General features: G+C 33.4%; 1 protein-coding gene across 1 annotated transcript in view; it reads left to right on the top strand.

The window, feature by feature from the left end:
- ACAP2 (ArfGAP with coiled-coil, ankyrin repeat and PH domains 2) overlaps positions 1-19,180 on the top strand; it is a 130,268-nt gene that overhangs the window by 66,244 nt on the left and 44,844 nt on the right. Inside the window, exons 5-9 of the mRNA XM_045539991.1 lie at positions 4,923-4,981; positions 6,611-6,794; positions 11,624-11,668; positions 15,979-16,074; positions 17,229-17,303. Of these exons, the coding sequence (XP_045395947.1) occupies positions 4,923-4,981; positions 6,611-6,794; positions 11,624-11,668; positions 15,979-16,074; positions 17,229-17,303 (459 nt within the window). The remainder of the gene's footprint in view (positions 1-4,922; positions 4,982-6,610; positions 6,795-11,623; positions 11,669-15,978; positions 16,075-17,228; positions 17,304-19,180) is intronic.

The raw sequence follows: 19,180 nt of genomic DNA, 5'->3' as shown, positions 1-19,180 counted from the left end.
AATGAACTTTTAAAAATATAAGTTAGGCCAGGTGTAGTGGCTCACTCTGGGAGGCCAAGGCGGGAGGATTGCTTGAGGTCAGGAGTTCGAGACCAGCCAGGGCAAGAGCAAGAGCAAGACCCCATCTCTACCAAAAATAGAAAAATGTTAGCTGGGTGTGGTGGCGCACACTTGTATACCCTGGTAGTCCCAGCTACTTGGGAGGCTGAGGCAGAAGGATCACTTGAGTCTAGGAGTTTGCGGTTGCAGGGAGCTATAGTAAGGCCACTACACTCTATTCAGGGTGACAGAGTGATTTTTTTTTATATATAAAATTAATTCACAGCATTCTCCTGCTGCAGTGGCTCCCTGTCACACTCAGAATAATGTCCTAGCCAAGGCCTGCCAAGCCCATTATGATTGGGCTCCTACTCAATCTCCTGGGTCTTGTCTCTATTGTGCCTGGCTGTAGCCATTTGGATTTTTTGTTCTTTGAACATACTGAGGTAATTCTCATTTCAGGGCTTTGTGCTTATTTCTGTTCTGTGTGGAATGTTCTTACTTCACATCTGTGTGTGGCTAGGTTCCTCACAATATTCCTTCTCCCTCACTTTCTTTAGGTTACTACCTGACAGAAAGTCCTTCCTTATCCACCCTATTGTCACTTTATGTCACTTTATCTTGCCTTTGCATACACATACACAGATTATATATACATGTATATACACATATACATGTACACATATATGGTGTGTTTTCAAATATATGTACTTATTTTATTGTCTAAGTTCCATGACTAGAGGTACTTTGTTATGTTCATCTCAGCACCTAGAATAGTACTTGGTAGAAAGGAAGTTTCTCATGGCAGGTTTAACATGACGTTATGGACTCAAGAACACTCTTAAATGTTTTTTTACTTTTTGTTTTTTTTAGAGACAGGGTCTTGCTATGTCGCTGAAGCTGCAGTGGGCAGTTGTTATTCTCAGATGCAGTCATAGTGCATTATAGCCTCAAATTTCTGGGCTGAAGTGATCCCTGCCCCACTCAGGCTCTCAAGTAGCTAGCATTGTAGGCCCCTGCCTGGCTTGTTTTTTAATTTTTTTGTAGAGACAGGGTCTTCCTATGTTGTCCAGGCTGGTTTTGAACTCCTGGGCTCAAACAATCCTTCCCACCTCAGCCTCCCAAAGTGCTGGGATTACAGGCATGAACCACTGTGTCCAGCCCTAGATGACATTTAATTATAAAAAATCCTGAAATTATAAATCATTATTTATTATAAGATTTAAATATGATCTCAAAGCCATTTGTTAAAATATGGGAAAAGCCTGATTATATAAAATGCTTTGTTTTAGTAGCACTCTCTACAATGGGATTTTAATTACATAGCGCTCCAGTATAAAGGAGACTTAAGAAAAACTGCTTTCTAAAAGGTAATAAATAGTGGAACCTGCTTTACATTTTGTAGCAGAAGTCGTAACACTTGGGTTTTGGTGTGTCAGTTTTTGTTAGGATAAAAGTCTGGATATTCTAGAGATGTCATTTATGAATCAATTTGTGGGCTTAAATATTTGAAAATAATAAAACCATTTGTGTTGTTAAGTAAAGATTCAACATACATTGGGGTTAGATTATCCAGCCATTAAAATAAATCATTTGGATTATCTTGTGATTTATTTCTTCTGTAACAATGGATAGAACTGTTTTTTATTCTCTCTTTTAGAATGAGAATTTCCCGGAGGTGCTCTTTAACTCATATGTCTTTATAAGGTTTGAACACATGACTTTTCCAGAGATACTAGAATAGATTTGGTGTGCAGACTTAACTAGTTTTCCTGGAACTTAGAGGTTTTGGTGACTTCACTGATGACTCAGATTCTAATTTGCTGTTGGTATAGGAATTTAGAATATTTGTTGATTACCTTTTATAAATGTAGCTTTAAAATTGATTTCCTATATAAATTCTATGAAAATGTGTGACTCTTTTTTTAAGTTTGAGTTTCTAAATTAGAGCTGTACACTCATTCACTCAACAGATAGTTTTAGATAATGAAAATACAGTAGTGTTAGTGGTTCCCAACTTTTTTCAGCTCATGGCACAGATTGAAACTGATGGTCATATTTGTATGGGACACTGGAGAAAACTGCAGGGGGACCTGAGGGTGTTGGTGAAAAATTTTTGTATCTTTTTAAAGGAATTGTGTTTTATAGAAACACAGTGTTAGGGAAGATATTACATACTGAGTGTGTACAACTCTTCCGAATATTTAAAAAATATTTTAATGAGAAACTTGAGCTTGCTTATATGAGCATAACTTAAAAAAAAATAAAGATTTTATGCATGAAATGGCTTCAAGCAATTCCTGCTCAGGATTTAAAATCGATGATGTTTTCAAATTCTTGGTCATTGTCATTGATAAGAAACTGCCTACAGAGGCATATTAGTGAAAGGCAGAGGAATATTTATTGCCCTCTTCCTCTGGCTCTCAGGAGCTTCTTTCTCACTGTAATTAGAATTTAAATAATTCCATCTTTTCAAATTGTATTTCAAAGGGACAATCATTCATTAATGGAACTGTTCTTCTTCTCTCATTGATACAAATAATGCTTAAATTTTCTGGGATAATTTGAATGGATTTTGAATAAAATAATGATGAAGCTTTTCTGCAGTTCTACACAGAAGTTGCTCGACTTTCTCCCTTTCCCCCTTTCCCCCGCTTTGAATGATTCTCCTTTTGGATTCAAGTGATACACACATACACACAGAGATTATATATACATGTATACACACATATACATGTACACACACATATACATGTACACATGAAATGCGTAAATGCATTAAGATTCAACTATGTTGTTGCATGTATTAATAGTTGTTCCTTTTTGTTGCTGAGTAGTATTGTATGAATGTACCATACTTATTTCTCTATTCACTAGTTGAAGGACATTTGGGTTTTCATTTTTTGGTAATTAGGAATGAAACTGCTGTAGACATTTGCATACAGGTTTTTGTGGGAATGTAAGTTTTGATTTCTTTTGGGCAAATACCTAGGAATAGTATTGCTAGGTTTTATGTAAATTTAGCTTTAACTTTATATGATATGGGAGGTTTTTTTTTTTAATTTAATTTAAGTTTTTAAATTTCAGCTTATTATGGGGGTACAAAAAAGTTCAGGTTATGTATATTGCCCATCCCCCCCATCCCCCTGAGTCAGAGCTTCAAGTGTGTCCATTCCCCAGACAGTGGATATGGAAGGTTTTAAAGTATACCTTCTTTTTTTTTGTTTTTGTTTTTTTTTTTTTTTTTGAGACAGTCTCACTCTGTTGCCTGGCCTAGGGTGTCGTAGTGTCATCCTAGCTCACAGCAGCCTCAAATTCCTGGGCTCAAGCAATTCTCCTGCCTCAGCCTCCCGGACAGGCATGCGCCACCATGCCCAGCTAATTTTTTTCTGTATATTTTTAGCTGTCCAGATCATTTCTTTCTATTTTTCAGTAGAGACAGGGGTCTCACTCTTGCTTAGGCTGATCTCGAACTCCTGACCTCGTGCGATCCACCGGCCTCGGCCTCCCAGAGTGCTAGGATTATAGGCGTGAGCCACCGCGCCCGGCCTAAAGTATACATTCTATTTCCTTAATTCTGTTCAGGTTATCAGTTTCATCTTGAGTGAGCTTTGGTAGTTTTTATCTGTCAAAGAAATGTGTCCATTTCATTTATTCAATTTATAGGCCTACAATTGTTCCCTAGATCTGCAGACTGTCTTTCTAATATATTTACAATCTGTGATGAAGGTACCTCTCTCCTTCTTGATATTTGAAATTTGTACTTTCTTTCTGATCACTTTTGCTGGAGGTTTATCATTTCATAATCTTTTCAACCAGCTTTTGGGCTCATTGATTTTTTTTTCTGTTGATTTTCTGTTTTCTGTCTAGTTGACTTTTATTCTGATCTTTATTATTTCCTTTCTTCTGCTTAGTTTGGGTTTAATACTTTGGTTTTAACATAGAAAAAATTTGTTCTGTGGAAATAAATTGACAAATTTTGAAACCCTAGACTAAGACTAACCCAGATTGTGTGTGTGTGTATGTGTGTGTGTGTCTTAATTAGGAGAAAATAGAAGACACAATTTCAGAGAGTATGAAATTATGGTATTGTTTTTAATTAATATTGTTTTTAATTAGTTTTAGTTGTAAGAAGGACACAGGATTTTCTTTTTGTTTTGAATATTGAGTTTTCTGCCTGTTATCTAATTCTGTTTCAAACTCTGAATGAAGTGTATCTGTAAATTATGAAATTACTTGGAATTCCCATAACAAGCCCTGTGATATTTACCATACACAGCCATCAGTGTTAAGTATGTGGCATCCTTTACGTGTGGGCAAAATACTGTTCTGAGGAATAAAATTTTATTCTTGTCTCTAATCTTAGCAATTATTTAACCTAAAGGACTATATAACGTTTACTTGAATTCAAAATGTACAACGCTTAAATCCCCGAGTCTTCCCAAATGAATAACCTCTAACTAAGGTATATGGCAGTCATGGAGTTGTTTTCATTTGGTATGCTTTGCTATATTGGAGTAAGGAATTTCTGTGATGGACGGAGTGGAATTTGTATTACTATTTTAGGTTGTCTTCCAAAGCCTGAATTAGAATAAAGGAAATATGTTGCTCGACTATTTGAGTATTCTGTTTAAATATTAAGGCAGTTTTGTTTTCCTCTGTAAATAGAAGTAATTTTATTTTTGAGACAGGTGAAATAGGCTTAAAATCTGTTTCAATTTCTTTTTTAAATGCTTATTTCTTTTGTAGTCTTCAGTAAGAAGAAATATAGGTATTATTAGAATTATAGTATTAATGAAGGGATGCAGTATTTGTAGAACTACAAGAAAATTATTTTCTTTGTTTACTTTTCTAATCACTAAATATTACATTTTATTTTTTAGATCCTGTTTGACCAAACTCAGAGATCAATTAAGGCACAGCTTCAGAACTTTGTTAAAGAGTAAGTCAATTACAGAGGCAAAGAGGAAATAAAAGCAACCAGTTCATGACCACATCTGGAAATTTGTATCTTTTGGAAGAAACTATGGGCCATGAATTACTGAAATTACTAAAAAATTGAAATTTTTGTTTTTTGCTTTTGAAATATATTATATATTGCCTTTCTTCCTGAATTACTCTGCAGGGGAATCAGATTTCATGTCTTTTAGTGAATCATTTACATCATGAATATGTGTTTAGGATATATAGCTAGGGTTATTATAATTTTAAAAATATTTTTAAATGTAATAATATGATTGGCCTTTTATAATCAAAGCTAATCCAAAAGTGCTTGGAATACCATTAGTTATTGTAGTTGAAACTCAGTTTTCCATTGTTACAATGGTATTTTCTTTGAAGAGGAGATAATGAACTATATGAGAATGAGTCATGGAAGCACATACCTTTTTTTGTTACATAAGTCTTTTGTGTCACATCCATCACATTTTATATGTGAAATAAAATGGAACTAGAAATAAAATAAATCTGAACTTTCTGAGTTAGGAAAGTTTGCCTTTTTCACATTAATAATTCAGTTTTTCTCTTTTAATTTTTGACTGAGGGTATATAAAATTACAAATACAGTTGATTATGATATAGTATTCAGGATACATTATAGAAATTATAGGCTGTAAATAGTATCAGATCTCATCCGCATAGTATACTGTTTTAGTAGTTTAGAATTTGTTGTCCTGGAGGTGATGTCTTGCAGATTCTATATAAATTATTTCATAATAGACTAACACTCAGAATGTCCTCATAGAATGTATACATAAAAATTTACGCCTTCCTTCAAAGAATTTAAAGTCTTTCTTATGTATACTTTATTATGATTTTTTTAAACAATCATTTATCTTCAAGTTATTTTGCCTAGTTCTCTTATAGAAAAATAAAAGCAAAAAGATGTTATATGACTTACCTAAAGTCAGTAATGAAGCAAGGGTTTCAGATTTCCAGTTGAAAGAGATACTGTTACCCTTTATTAGTACGACAATTCTTTTAGAAATTTGTGTGTGTGTGTGTGTTGAGAAATGTTTTATTCATGCCTTTTGACCCAGTAATTCCCTCCAACAACAAATGAATGTTTCTAAAAGTGTAGGATCTGTAGACCATCCATAGGAGTAAAATCAAGGATGTGCCTTTAAAAAACTCTCAGATTTCTAGGATTTATCCCAAAGACTAATGAAGTGTAATCTCTGAGAAAGGGCCTTGGAATTTGTATGTTAAACAAGTACCCTATGGTGATTTATATGTATACTACTGTTTAAAAATCATTTGGTTAAATGTCCCTGAATTTGCCTTTAGAAAAAAAACTAGCTTTGTCTTTTATGTTTCTGTAATGTTAATTTGATAATTTATTTTCACCTCAAGTTATATAGATTTAAATAAAGAAATGTTAGCTGACTGTATCAGGTTGTACATATAATTGAGAAACAATATGTTAATATATTTTAGTTGGAAGAGCTGGTGAATGTCAATGCAAGGTGAAACAAATAAGTGGAAGAACAGAAGAATTAAATTCTAAATGTTATTTTGCTAAAGTTTTTGATCAAGAAGGTTTTATGAAAGTTTCACGGTTTTTATTTTTTAGAGATCTTAGAAAATTCAAAGATGCCAAGAAGCAATTTGAAAAAGTCAGTGAAGAAAAAGAAAATGCATTAGTAAAAAATGCCCAAGTACAAAGAAATAAACAACATGAAGTTGAAGAAGCCACAAACATTTTGACAGCAACAAGAAAATGTTTTCGACATATAGCCCTTGACTATGTACTTCAGGTATATATTTTATTACTGTATATATTTTCAAACTATGATTACTAGGCCGGGTGTGTTGGGTCATGCCTGTAATCCTTGTACTTTGGGAGGCCGAGGTGGGAGGATTGCTTGAGTCCAAGAGTTCAAGACTAGTCTGGACAACATAGCAAGATGCTGTCTCTATAAAAAGTAGAAAAATTATTCAGCTGTGGTAGCTCATGCCTATAGTCCCAGCTACTTGGGAGGCTAAGGCAGGATGATCGCTTGAGCCCAGGAGTTTGAGGTTGCAGTGAGCTAGGATGACACCACTGCACTGTAGCTCAGGCAATAGCGTCAGACCTTGTCCCCCAAAAACAAAACAAAACAAAAAATAAAATCAATGCTTACTAAACAAGTTGTTACTTTTGAATGATTGCATCAAGAAAAAAAATACTTTTTCATTGAATTTAAAATTAAAACATGATCTTTTATGGAAAAATTTCATCTGTGTGTCTGTGTGTGTATCCACATGTGTGGATGTGCATACCTTTGGTTCTGAGTTCTTCCTCTTTGCACTTAACATTATGATTTCTATCCACTTATAAATGTTCTCAAAGGTGCTAAATTTTATTCTATGGAGTTGTTATATCAATTTAATTGATACTTGATTATCAGACATTTATGGTGTTCAAGTTTTTACTGGCAATAGTGAAAATATAATTTCTAATTTTTATAAGTTATAATAAAATCTTGATATATAAATCTTTTGCCACATTTCTGATTGTTTTTAGAGTAGATTCTTAGAGGTATTAAGGCTCACCATATTGCCAAATGAAAACTATTTTTTGAAATAGTGTTCTCATGTTTTTGCATTAGGTGCTGCTTTTAAAAAGTGGAGATCTATATTTAGCAAGTTGCTTGGTGATCTTCTGGTCTAATATGTAATTAAAACTAGTTTGAATGTGATAAGTCTCCAAAGGAATTCAAGACACATGAAAAAAGGAGGCATAATATATTATTTCATATGTACATTATATGTTCCTCTATATCGTGGAGTTTAAAGCAAAAAACTTTAAATCTTAGGGAATTATCTTATCTAAATCTCCTCTTACAAAACAGCAGTAGTTGTCCTCAGAGATTGTTGAAGTCACCATGATCACAGGGTATTTCTTAAGAAAAAATGCATAAGTGACCATATACCAATATATTATTAAAAACTGCTTAGGTAACTTTGCAAAACAGTAGAAAATTAACTTTAAGATTTTTTTCTTTTAAGTTCCTGTTCAGTAAGTGAGAAGTTAAATTTTTAAAAATGAAGTACACTCCATTGATGGATGAAAGGCTTCTAGAATGGGTAGTCTGTATCTCCTAGGTCCTGTTAACCTACCTCACATTCATACCACTTCTTGCTGTAGTGTGAATACTTAACTTTCCTAGCTCATTCCACTAAAATGACTCACACAAAGGTTTTATTCAATAGGTATCTTTTAGTTTTTAACCATCTTGGCTACAGACAATCCTTGGGTTATGGACAACCCTGCTTCCAGTGTTCTGTACTTATGAATGGGCTCCCAAGGCTCCCCATAAGGATAAATTATAATAATTAAATTAATAATTCAGGAACTAGTTTCTTCCACGCATGTAAACAAACCCACATGGCGTAAGCGGTTTGTTAGCACAGCATCTCGATGCTAGCGGATGGTCTCATTGTTGATACAGTCACTTATGCACAGCATCACTTTCTTCTTGACTTTTTAATTTGATTTTGTGAGTCTGTGTTTACCCTTATGACCATGCCTCCAAAGTGAAAGTCCACTGCAAGGCCAGACGAGCCTGCAGTGAACAGAAAGGTGATTACAATGGAAACGAAAGTAGAAATAATTAAGCCCTCAGAGAAAGGCCAGATACCCTCATTCATTGGAAAAGTATTAGGCTTCAGTTGCTATTGGAGTAATAATAAAGGATAAAGTGAGAATAATGGAACATATGAAAGGCAGTGCTCCAATAACATCAATTACTACTAAGCAGCATAGTGAATTAATTACTGAAATGGAAAGATTATTATTGATTTGATTAGAAGGTCAAAACAAGCATAACATTCCTATTAGCCTAGGAATTAAAAGAAAGAGCATAATAGTTTTTGTAACTTACTATTACAGTACAGGGGTATTATTATTACAGTATTATACTGTATTATTATTACCACATATGAGCCATTTTAGTATTATTATTATCATCATATATACGCTGTTTGTCAGGTATCTGAGTTAAATACAAATCCAACCTAAAGACGTTCTCAGTAATATATCTCTTCTGTAACACAGGGACTGCCTGTATTCTCTTTCACTAAAATGGTAGACCACACACTCCTTCTTGAAACATACTTTTGGTTTGATTTATCTGCAACTGCTTTTAGGTCCTCTTCCTAAGTTCTGTTTCTTTTTGATTTCTGCCATGGGCTTCTCTCCTTTGTCTGCCTTTTCAAGTCTCCTTTATATGGCTACATCTTTGGTTTTATTCTTTTCTTCCTTTATTATTTTCTGACAGTCTCATCATGCCCTTTGCTTGAAAAGTTACCTGCACATACATGGAAAAACTTATTTCTTGCAGAAGTACCTCATTGTGTCCAGAACTGAAATCTCTCATCTTCCAAAATGGCTTCTCTTTTTCTTTTGCCCTTATCTGGCTGAATGGTGTCACTCTCTTATTCTCTTATAAATTCAAACTGAGAGAATTACATCAGATATTCTCCTCATTCTAAGCCACTATATCTAGTCACCAAAATGTCTTGAAAATTCCTCCTGTGTTCCTCTAAAATCTGTTTATTCTTGACCCTTGCTGTAGCCCTAACCCAGTCTTATTGTTTCTTGTCTGGAGTATTAAGATATTTTCATAAAATCGGTCTTCCTTAAATTGCTTTTACCTGCGCTGTCACCAATTCATTCTCTGTTCTGTGGTCAGGGTTACTCAGATTTCTCCAGGCATAATGAATCATTCTTGCCTTTGTCTTTTCTGTGTTGCCATAATATTTTCATGCACATTGCAGTTAGACCACTTAGCACATTTATTGTAAATATGTATTTATATATCTTTTTATTCCTAGATTGTATTCCTAGTCTCTAGTCCAGTGGTTAGAAAATAGATAGGTGATACATGTTTTTGAGACAGTGAATGGCTCGATGTTATACATTTTATATGGGGGGGGGGTTAGCTAAAATATTAATTATTTTCAAACTTGACCTTATAGATTATCCATTTTCTTTGGTGTCCATCCAGCAGTTCTAGGTTAGGGCTCCCACCTCCATAAATAACTATTACTTTGATTTTTCTAATGAGAACTGTTATAGCACTTTAGTTTATGGCCAATATTTTACAGAATATTAAGTAATATCCAAATGTATAAAGTTTATCATGCTTTAGCTTCTCTAAATATTTAAATTACTTTTTTCCCCTAAGGATTTAAATGCTGTTTTTCATTGCCAAATAGGAAAAAAGATGTATAAAAGAGAGGCACTTTTAACATTATTCAAAGTTTGAATAATAGGCTATTTGCAGCCTCTTCTCTTACTTAGAGCATTTGAAAGTTAATATTTTAGTTCTCAAAACCAAATAGACGTTGAAACAGACATGCAGAAGAAACGTGCTTAGCTATGCAAAGTTATTTAGATTTTTCCTTGGTCTGGTTTTATTTTCTAGTCAGTGCGTTAAAATTATCTTATTAAAGAGAGAACTCAGTGGGAAGGGCATATTAGAAAGGCAGATATTTTGTAATCTTTTGGCAATATTAGCAAAGAGTGAATGATTCTTGGGTAAAGATTTTATTTCATTAAGCTGACATGTAATAACAGACAAAAATAAAATGTGAATTTGTAGTGTTGGGAGGGATCACATAAAAGGAAAATCTCTTAATATACTGATCTTTCAGAAAGTCTAGTCTAATTAAAATATTTATTTAAGATCCATTAATTTATTTAACAAATATTTATTGAGTGCCTACTATGTGCTCTTGGGGACTAGATCTGGGAATAAGGCAAAGACCCTGATCTCACTGAAATTACACTTTAACTAGGGAAAAGACATAATGAAGAAAATATAAGGCATAAGGTAGTTGTAAATGCTATGAGTAAAATAAATAGGGTTGATGTACTAGGCACTGCATAAGGGGCTACCTTAGACCTTTGTGAGGAGATGGTATTTAAGTTGAGACCTGATTGGTAAGAGATAGTCTCGTGCCCATCTAGGCAGGATGTCATGACATGTAGACAAACAGCTAGTACAAAGGCATTGAAGTGGGAGCAGTCCTGGGCTGTGGTTGGAGCACAGAAAGGGGGAAGGTAATAGAAAACTAGGTTGGAGAGATAGGTAGAGGAAAGCTGGAGGTAACAGGTTCTTATTATATTTTAAAAAGATCACTTTGGTTGCTGTGTGGAGAATGAATTGTAGGGAGTCAAGAGTGAAAGCACAGAAGAGACTAGTTCTGTTGCAACAGTCCAAAAAAGATACGATAGTGATAAAGTGACGAGAATTTGCATTAAGGCTGTAGGTTGACTCTTGATGAGCAATTAGATAAGGAAGGTGGGGGAGAAAGATGGAATTCACAGAAGTTCAAATGTCAAAATGGTTCCATCACTGTAATATAATTTAAATGACCAATTTTCTTTGAGCTCAAAAATGGATGAGAATTTCATTGGTATGTTTGTCTTAATTGTTTTTTGCAAAAAGAGGGTCAAAGGATGAAAAAGTTGAACTTTGTTTTTATTTGCTTTTTGGAAAAGTATTAAACCATTAAAGTAAGCAAGTTTTACAATATTGCATTATGGATTAGTCTTTAAAATAACGATGAGTGATTAACCGAGTGTATTTTCCCTCAGATTAATGTTCTTCAATCAAAAAGGAGATCAGAAATCCTAAAATCAGTAAGATATAATTGAAGTAATCTTATAAATATTTTAATGTGAAACTAAATGTACATATTTAAATGTTTAAAGCAGAATCTGGTGTATATATTCCAGGTTCATAATTGCTATTACTTCTTTTTGATCTTTATTTGTATTTCTTATACAGCACTTAACCACTCTTTGTGTCCTTTGTGTTACAGTTGTTCATGTGTGCCTCATCTATTAATACACTGTGAACTCTGTAAAGGCAGACTTCTATACATTGTTTTTATATTCTCTTATCCTAATGTGATGTTTAGTGCTCTTTGGTGAATAATTGGAAATGGTTGGTGTAAAAACATGTGAGACTATTTCAGGATTTATTTTGAAATTTATGAAAATAAAATAGTATTACATTCAGGTTTTGAATTTTTGCTCAATTTTATTTGCTTTTAAAAATTTTTTACCCAACTTCTTTCAACATACTTTATTTTTCTCTATATTTCATGTGTTATTTGGATTTTTAAAATATTCAAGATTGAGAATTTACATGAATAGTATCACTTCAAGAATTTTCCCCTTAGGATTGATGATGTGTCTGTCTATTGTTCTTTGGTATGCAGTTATAAAACCAATGGGATGAAATTTGAGAATCACTTTTATTCCTGAGTCTCTTCACACATGGTGACAATATATATATTTTTTTACTTCTCTGCCCCCTTTCCCCTGCTGTTTTGAGACAGGGTCTTGCTCTGTCACCCATGCTGGAGGACAGTGATGTGATCACAGCTCACTGCAACTTTGAACTCCTGGGCTCAAGCAATCCTCCTGCCTCAGCCTCCTGAGTAGCTGGGACTACAGATTCATGCCACCATGCTGGCTCATTTCTTTTATTATTATTCTGGCTCATTTTTTTAAAAACCTTTTTTTGTATGAGTTCTTGCTATGTTACCCAGGCTGGTCTTGAATGCTTGGCCTCAAGCAATCCTTCTGCCTTGGCCACCCAAAGCACTGGGATTATAGCATGAGCTACTATACCTGGCCTGCCCATATTTTTGTCTCAAAGATAACAAATAAGTGGGCAGAGGATGGTAGTGGTATGGCATTGTACTCTTCATGTTTAGAGAACCGTAGAAGTAACTTCTGAATTTACTTACTGAATTTATTTTCCCCTCAAAAGGCTATATTTAAATTGCTTTAGATCCTTGTCCCCACCTAGCTTTTTCCTAAATTTTATGTATATATTCATATTATATCAGGTAAATACATTGTACTTCTTGTTTTTTGTTTTTTTTTTTGAGACAGAGTCTCACTCTGTTGCCCCGGCTAGAGTGAGTGCTGTGGCCTCAGCCTAGCTCACAGCAACCTCAAACTCCTGGGCTTAAGCGATCCTACTGCCTCAGCCTCCCGAGTAGCTGGGACTATAGGCATGCACCACCATGCCCGGCCAATTTTTTCTATATATATTTTTAGTTGTCCAGATAATTTTTATTTCTATTTTTAGTAGAGACGGGGTCTCGCTCAGGCTGGTCTCGAACTCGAGTGATCCACCTGCCTCGGCCTCCCAGAGTGCTAGGATTGCAGGTGTGAGCCACCTCGCCCGGCCTGTACTTCTTGTTTTTTAAAAGACAATATTTATCACCCTCCTCACCCATTTTGTATGTTGACAGTAATATGTTTATTGTAGAAAATTAGAAAATGTCTAAAAAAACCATAAAAACCACTTATAAATTCTACTACCAAGGGAGAACCACTGTTAATATTGTTAATATCTTGGCATATATATTCATCTTTTTTCTCTTTCTTTGTATGTGAACATGTATATCTGTCTTTTAAAATTGCATTTAATATTTTTAAACAAAATTGATCATTCCTACATACCATTTTATAAAACTTTTTTTTTTCATTAATGGATTGCAATATCATGTGTCATTGAATGTTCTTTATTTAATGATGGCTTTCATGGCCAGGTAGAATTCTACCGTATGAATATACTAAGAGTGGGCAGACTTTTCTTGTAAAGGGCCAAGTAGTAAATAGGGTAGGTTTTATAGGCCTTGTGGTCCCTGTTGCAGTTACTCAGCTGTGCTCTTGTAAGCAGAAAGCAGCCATAGACAGTATGTAAATGAGTAGTCATGGCTGTGTTCCAATAAAACTTTATTTATGGACACAGAAATTTGAATTTCATGTAATTTTTATTTGTTATGATTTCATATATCTTCACTTTTTTCCAACCATTTAAAAATGTAAAAACTATTCTTAGCTCATGGGTCATCCAAAAACTGGTGATGGGGCTGGATGCAGTTTGCAGATCATAGTTTGCTAACTTTGAATGAAAATACCATAAGTTAACTTCACCTATTAATGGGTATTTAAGTAATTTCCATGTTTTTGACATTAAAGCATAGCATTGTAGTGATCATTCTAATGAATAATCTGATTATTTCCTTAGGATAGATTTATAGATAAGGGATTACTTAGAGAATTTGAGCACTGATTAAGGCTTCTTTAAAATATTGTCAAATTTCAAGAATTATACAATATTTGCACTATAATACTGCATGAGAATGAACATTTCTTCACATTTTACCAACACGGAATATTACAGTTTCCCTCACCTTACCCTCAATTTGGTAGATAGAAAATGTGGTCTCATTATTCAATTTTGTGTTTTGTTAATATAGATGAGTTAGAACATTTTTTTTCATGTTTTTTTGCTACTTATATGCCCTTTATATGTCTTTTATCTCTTTTCCTGTTAGAATATTCAAATTTTTCATACTGATTTGTAATATTTCTTGTATATTAAGACTACTGATGTATTTATTTTTTATTATGTGTTTTTTCTTAGTTTATGATTTTTTTTTTTTTTTTTGAGACAGAGTCTCACTCTGTTGCCCAGGCTAGAGTGCCATGGCGTCAGCCTAGCTCACAGCAACCTCAAACTCCTGGGCTCAGGCAATCCTCCTGCCTCAGCCTCCCGAGTAGCTGGGACTACAGGCGTGTGCCACCATGCCCGGCTAATTTTTCTCTATATATATTTTTTTAGTTGTGCATATAATTTCTTTGTATTTTTTTAGTAGAGACGGGGTCTTGCTCTTGCTTACGGTGGTCTCGAACTCCTGAGCTCAAATGATCCGCCCACCTCTGCCTCCCAGAATGCTAGGATTACAGGCATGAGCCACCGCGCCTGGCCTAGTTTGTGATTTTTTTAATATGCCTTTTTTGTTTTGATATACAGGCATATTTTACATTTTCATGTAGTCCTAGCTATTACTCTCCCTGCTCTATTTTTTTTATAAAAACCATTTAGTGTTTTTTTTATTACTTTATGTATGTATAGTTTTATTCTATTCACAAAGCTTACCGTTATCTTATTCCATAATAAGTTTTCTTTTGTGAATTTTGTCCTTTTGTCTTTGTGTTTTATTTAATAGGTTTTTCTCTTGGAAATATAATTTTTTTGGAGGATTTTTGAGTATTAAAGACCTTATGACCTATTTTAGACTTTAGAGAATTAAACAGATGCCTCTTCTTGCTAAAAATAGAGTGGATGTTTAGAAGTTTTTTTCAGTATTATGCACTTAATTATATGATTCCTTCCTGTGTAAAAACTAATAAAAATGAAGGTGATTTTTCTGTTATGAATAGGTAAAATATAGGAAAACCTGGAGAAAACTCAATCCATTGATGTCACTTTTGGGTTTATAGAATTACTATAAAGAAAACTACATATTTGCAAAATCTGTTTTAATTCATATTATTTTGGTATTTTCAGGAAGAAATGAACACTTACCCACTTCAAGTTGTGTTTGGTGATCTAGTAGGTTGTAAAGTGTTTGTGATTATTTTGAGAGCTTTATATTTCCCCTTCTTATCTTTTTATATCTTACTTGCAATTTAAGGTTTGCCAGTGAATTTGGTTGAAGAAGCACATAGATATTTTGTAATTCACCTAGGAAGATAGTGAAGCTATCAAAAATTTGATTATTTGAATCAATTGTATACATTTTAATCATCTTGATACAGTCTAAACAACTAAAATATTGGACATTTAAAAGATTTTAAACCACTGGACAATTTCTTTTAAATGAAATTTATTCTTAACGTATTTGCAAATATTTCTTAAATACTCTTTTAAGAAAAATGGCTCAGTTTAATTTTAAATAGGTTTGACATTTTCGGCTCTTGTGGAATAATTTTTAAACATTAAATAGGATCGGGATTTTTTTCTTTCTTTTTTTTTTTAAAACCAGCATTTTCAGGTTGAAAGGATCAGGATTTTTTAAAATTTCAAAATATTAATCTAAGAACAGATTTTAAAATGGTAATCTTTTTTCTCCTATTAGATGTTATCTTTTATGTATGCCCATTTGGCCTTCTTTCATCAAGGATATGATCTGTTTAGTGAACTCGGGCCCTACATGAAAGATCTTGGAGCACAGGTAATATTGGACTATATTTCTTGATTTTGTATTGTACACTGACATATTTGTATTTTTAAAGAAATTTAGCATATTGAGGTAGTTGACATTTCATGTACTTAATGAAGGAGTTTGATGTTACAGCAAATTTTTGTATGGGTTAAATATATAGCCAAAAATGAAATCAAAGGTGAAAATAACCTTATGTTATAGATTGTATATGAGGGTATTGAAAAGGAAAATTTAAAAATAAAATATTTGTTTTGGAGCATACCCAGCTGGATTTATTTTTTAATTTCTTACATTTGGATAATTGAGTTATTGTCCTAATTTGCTTTTTGGGTCATAGCTTTTTTATTTTCCAAAGAAATATATATTTTGCTATTTGAATAATATTATAGACTCTTAAAATTTAGAGCTCCTATCAATTTTTTCATTTCATACAAACAAATGTGTGTATCTGTGTGTATAAGAATTATACATACATATAAGAGTTTTATATGTATAGAAATGTCATTCTTTTAAATTATTTTTCTTATATGGTCAGAATTTTAATTAGATCTATTCTGGGGATTCTTTTTTTATTGATGAGCCTTTTTGATTTGATAATTTCAATTTTTAGGTGATTTTCTTTCCCAAGATGGTTTAATTTACTTTCTGAGGGGAGTAGATTAAGGATGAAAAATGAAGTTTAGGGAAATGTGAAAAAGGTAGCTGTTACAGTGAACTTGTGAGAGCTGGCTGCACTAGTTTAGCTGCACTACTTGTTGGTATTTGGGGAAAAAATGACCAGTGTCTTTTCTTTGTATCTTGTATTGTAACTACGGGAGTTTGCTGAGTGGGTTAGCAAGAGTCGTTTACTTTATTCAAGGACTAAACATGTATCACTGCAGTGCCTGTCACAAGGCCTCCAGTCATATATGTGTGGCACAATGACTGTTCTTGGAAACATTTTCTCTAGAGGCTATATGGATCTTCTCAAGAGGATGTGCTACCAGAAAAAATATGAACTACATTCAAGTTTAGCCAAAATGCCTTTTTAAGTAAGCTTAAATTGAATGATTTATTGCTATGGTTATCTGTGAAATGACTTGGAATGTGGTTTGAAAAAATAATCATACCTTTTTTCCTTTGATTTGTAAGTCTACAATTTTCTCTTTCCCCCCCTCTTTAAGTTGGATCGACTGGTTGTGGATGCAGCAAAAGAGAAAAGAGAGATGGAGCAAAAACATTCCACCATCCAACAAAAGGTACCTGAGGGGAAAAGTTAAAGGAGACTTATTCCCATTTTACACAACTGCTTGATTATTGGTTTATGCAAGGTACCATTGTGTTGGAACAAATCCTTTGAGTTGCTTTAATAATTGAATTGTGTAGATAAATTTCTCCTCTTTTTGTGAAAAGTGAAATATTTTTCAGATGTTAAGGTATATATTTTATTATCCTTTCAGATCAAAAGAGTTGAAAGCCATGCTCTTGACAGTTTATAAAAACTTTAATTTCTGAGGGCCTTAAGTCAGTTATAATGGCTTTTAGTGAGTATTTGAAACATTATTTGTAGTTTCATTTAGGATATCACAAACCTCCTATAAACGTGTGTGTGTGTGTGTGTGTGTGTGTGTGTGTGTGTGTGAGAGAGAGTGTGAGAGAGCATGCACATGTGCACAAGCGCAAGAGAGAGATGGCGGAGGAGCAAGCGAGGGCACACACACTTTAGTGACAATGTGTGTGTTTGGTTTTATGGACTCTGCTGCGTTACTCTAAGGTATCACTCCCTTCTCTCACGTGATGCTGAAACTTTACTTGCGTTGCTTGTTAAATTGCCAAAGCCTAGCTAAACTAATTTTTGAAAAATATGTTTTAAACATGAAAACTCAAGTATTAAACAGTTTTTATTCTTCATGAGGAAAGAGTTGAGTGTGACATGTCTGAAACTCAACCTAATAATATTTTTTCTTACATAGTCAGTGGTATTTTTTGTGTAGTAATCTGAAAATAAAAGGAGAGAGATGAAGGTTGAATTCAATAATATAAGTGTGTGACAAGATACCTTCTGGCATTGCTCTAAGAAATCTGTTTTCTTGGTATTGAGCAGTCAAACAACTTTTGTTATGGTTTATTTAGAATTTAAAATACCAATAAACTAGATCTGACATAGAAGTCAGTGGAAAAAAATGAAATCAAAATCAGTAATAAAAGTAGGAAAAATTTAATTGATGATGGATTACTAATGCTCAACGGGAAACAGTATTAGAAGAAGGAAAATATTTTCTACCAGACCATCTTTAAGTTATTTACTACCTGGCTAGCATTGAGTAAGTCTAACTCCTTATTTTCTTTTGTTTTGCTTAGAGTAAGTTTAACTTTTGGTTGGGTAACTATATATTTTTAAGTTGACAAATAAAAATTGTATATATTTAGCATGTACAACATGATGTTTTGATGGATAACTTGTTTCGATGACATTACCATGAAAAGATTGTTAAAAATTGAGACCGGCTGTTTTTAATTAAAATAAGAGATCATATTTATGGAAATATGTGACTATTTGCTTAAGTTAAATTATTTAATGAATATTATACATGTTTTAACATCTTTTCCTATGTGTACACAGTTCAGTGTTGTATTGAAGGTCCAAAAATGGTAAATTATAAATCTAAGATTAATACATTTGATTTTAAATAATACTCAACTATTTTCCTTTAAAGAAAATAATGCTATTTCCTATTTTTGCTCATTATGAATACTCACCTCTTTTCTGTCTTTAAATGCTGACACAAGGCTGCATTACAGGTAAAAAAAAAAAAATCCAACCAACTAAAAATTAAGGGAAAGTATGTCTACTTTAATTACTTAGCTGTTTTAAGAATTGAAATTGGTCAGCTAAAGAAACATTCATGTACATGCCTTTTTTTTTTTTAAGAGACAGTCTCACTTTGTCACCTAAGCTGGAGTGCAATGTTGATATTGTAGTTTACTGTAACCTCAGAACTTCTCTGCTCAAGCTATCCTCCTGCCTCAGTCTCCCAAGTAACCAGGACTACAGGCGTGTGTAACCATGCCTGGATATTTTTAAATTTTTTTTGAAATGGGGTCTCCGTTGTGTTGCTCAGGCTGGTCTAGAATC

Source organism: Lemur catta, chromosome 1 (assembly GCF_020740605.2).
Source record: "Lemur catta isolate mLemCat1 chromosome 1, mLemCat1.pri, whole genome shotgun sequence".
NCBI classification, from domain to species: domain Eukaryota; kingdom Metazoa; phylum Chordata; class Mammalia; order Primates; family Lemuridae; genus Lemur; species Lemur catta.
This window is presented reverse-complemented; position numbering and strand designations above follow the sequence as displayed.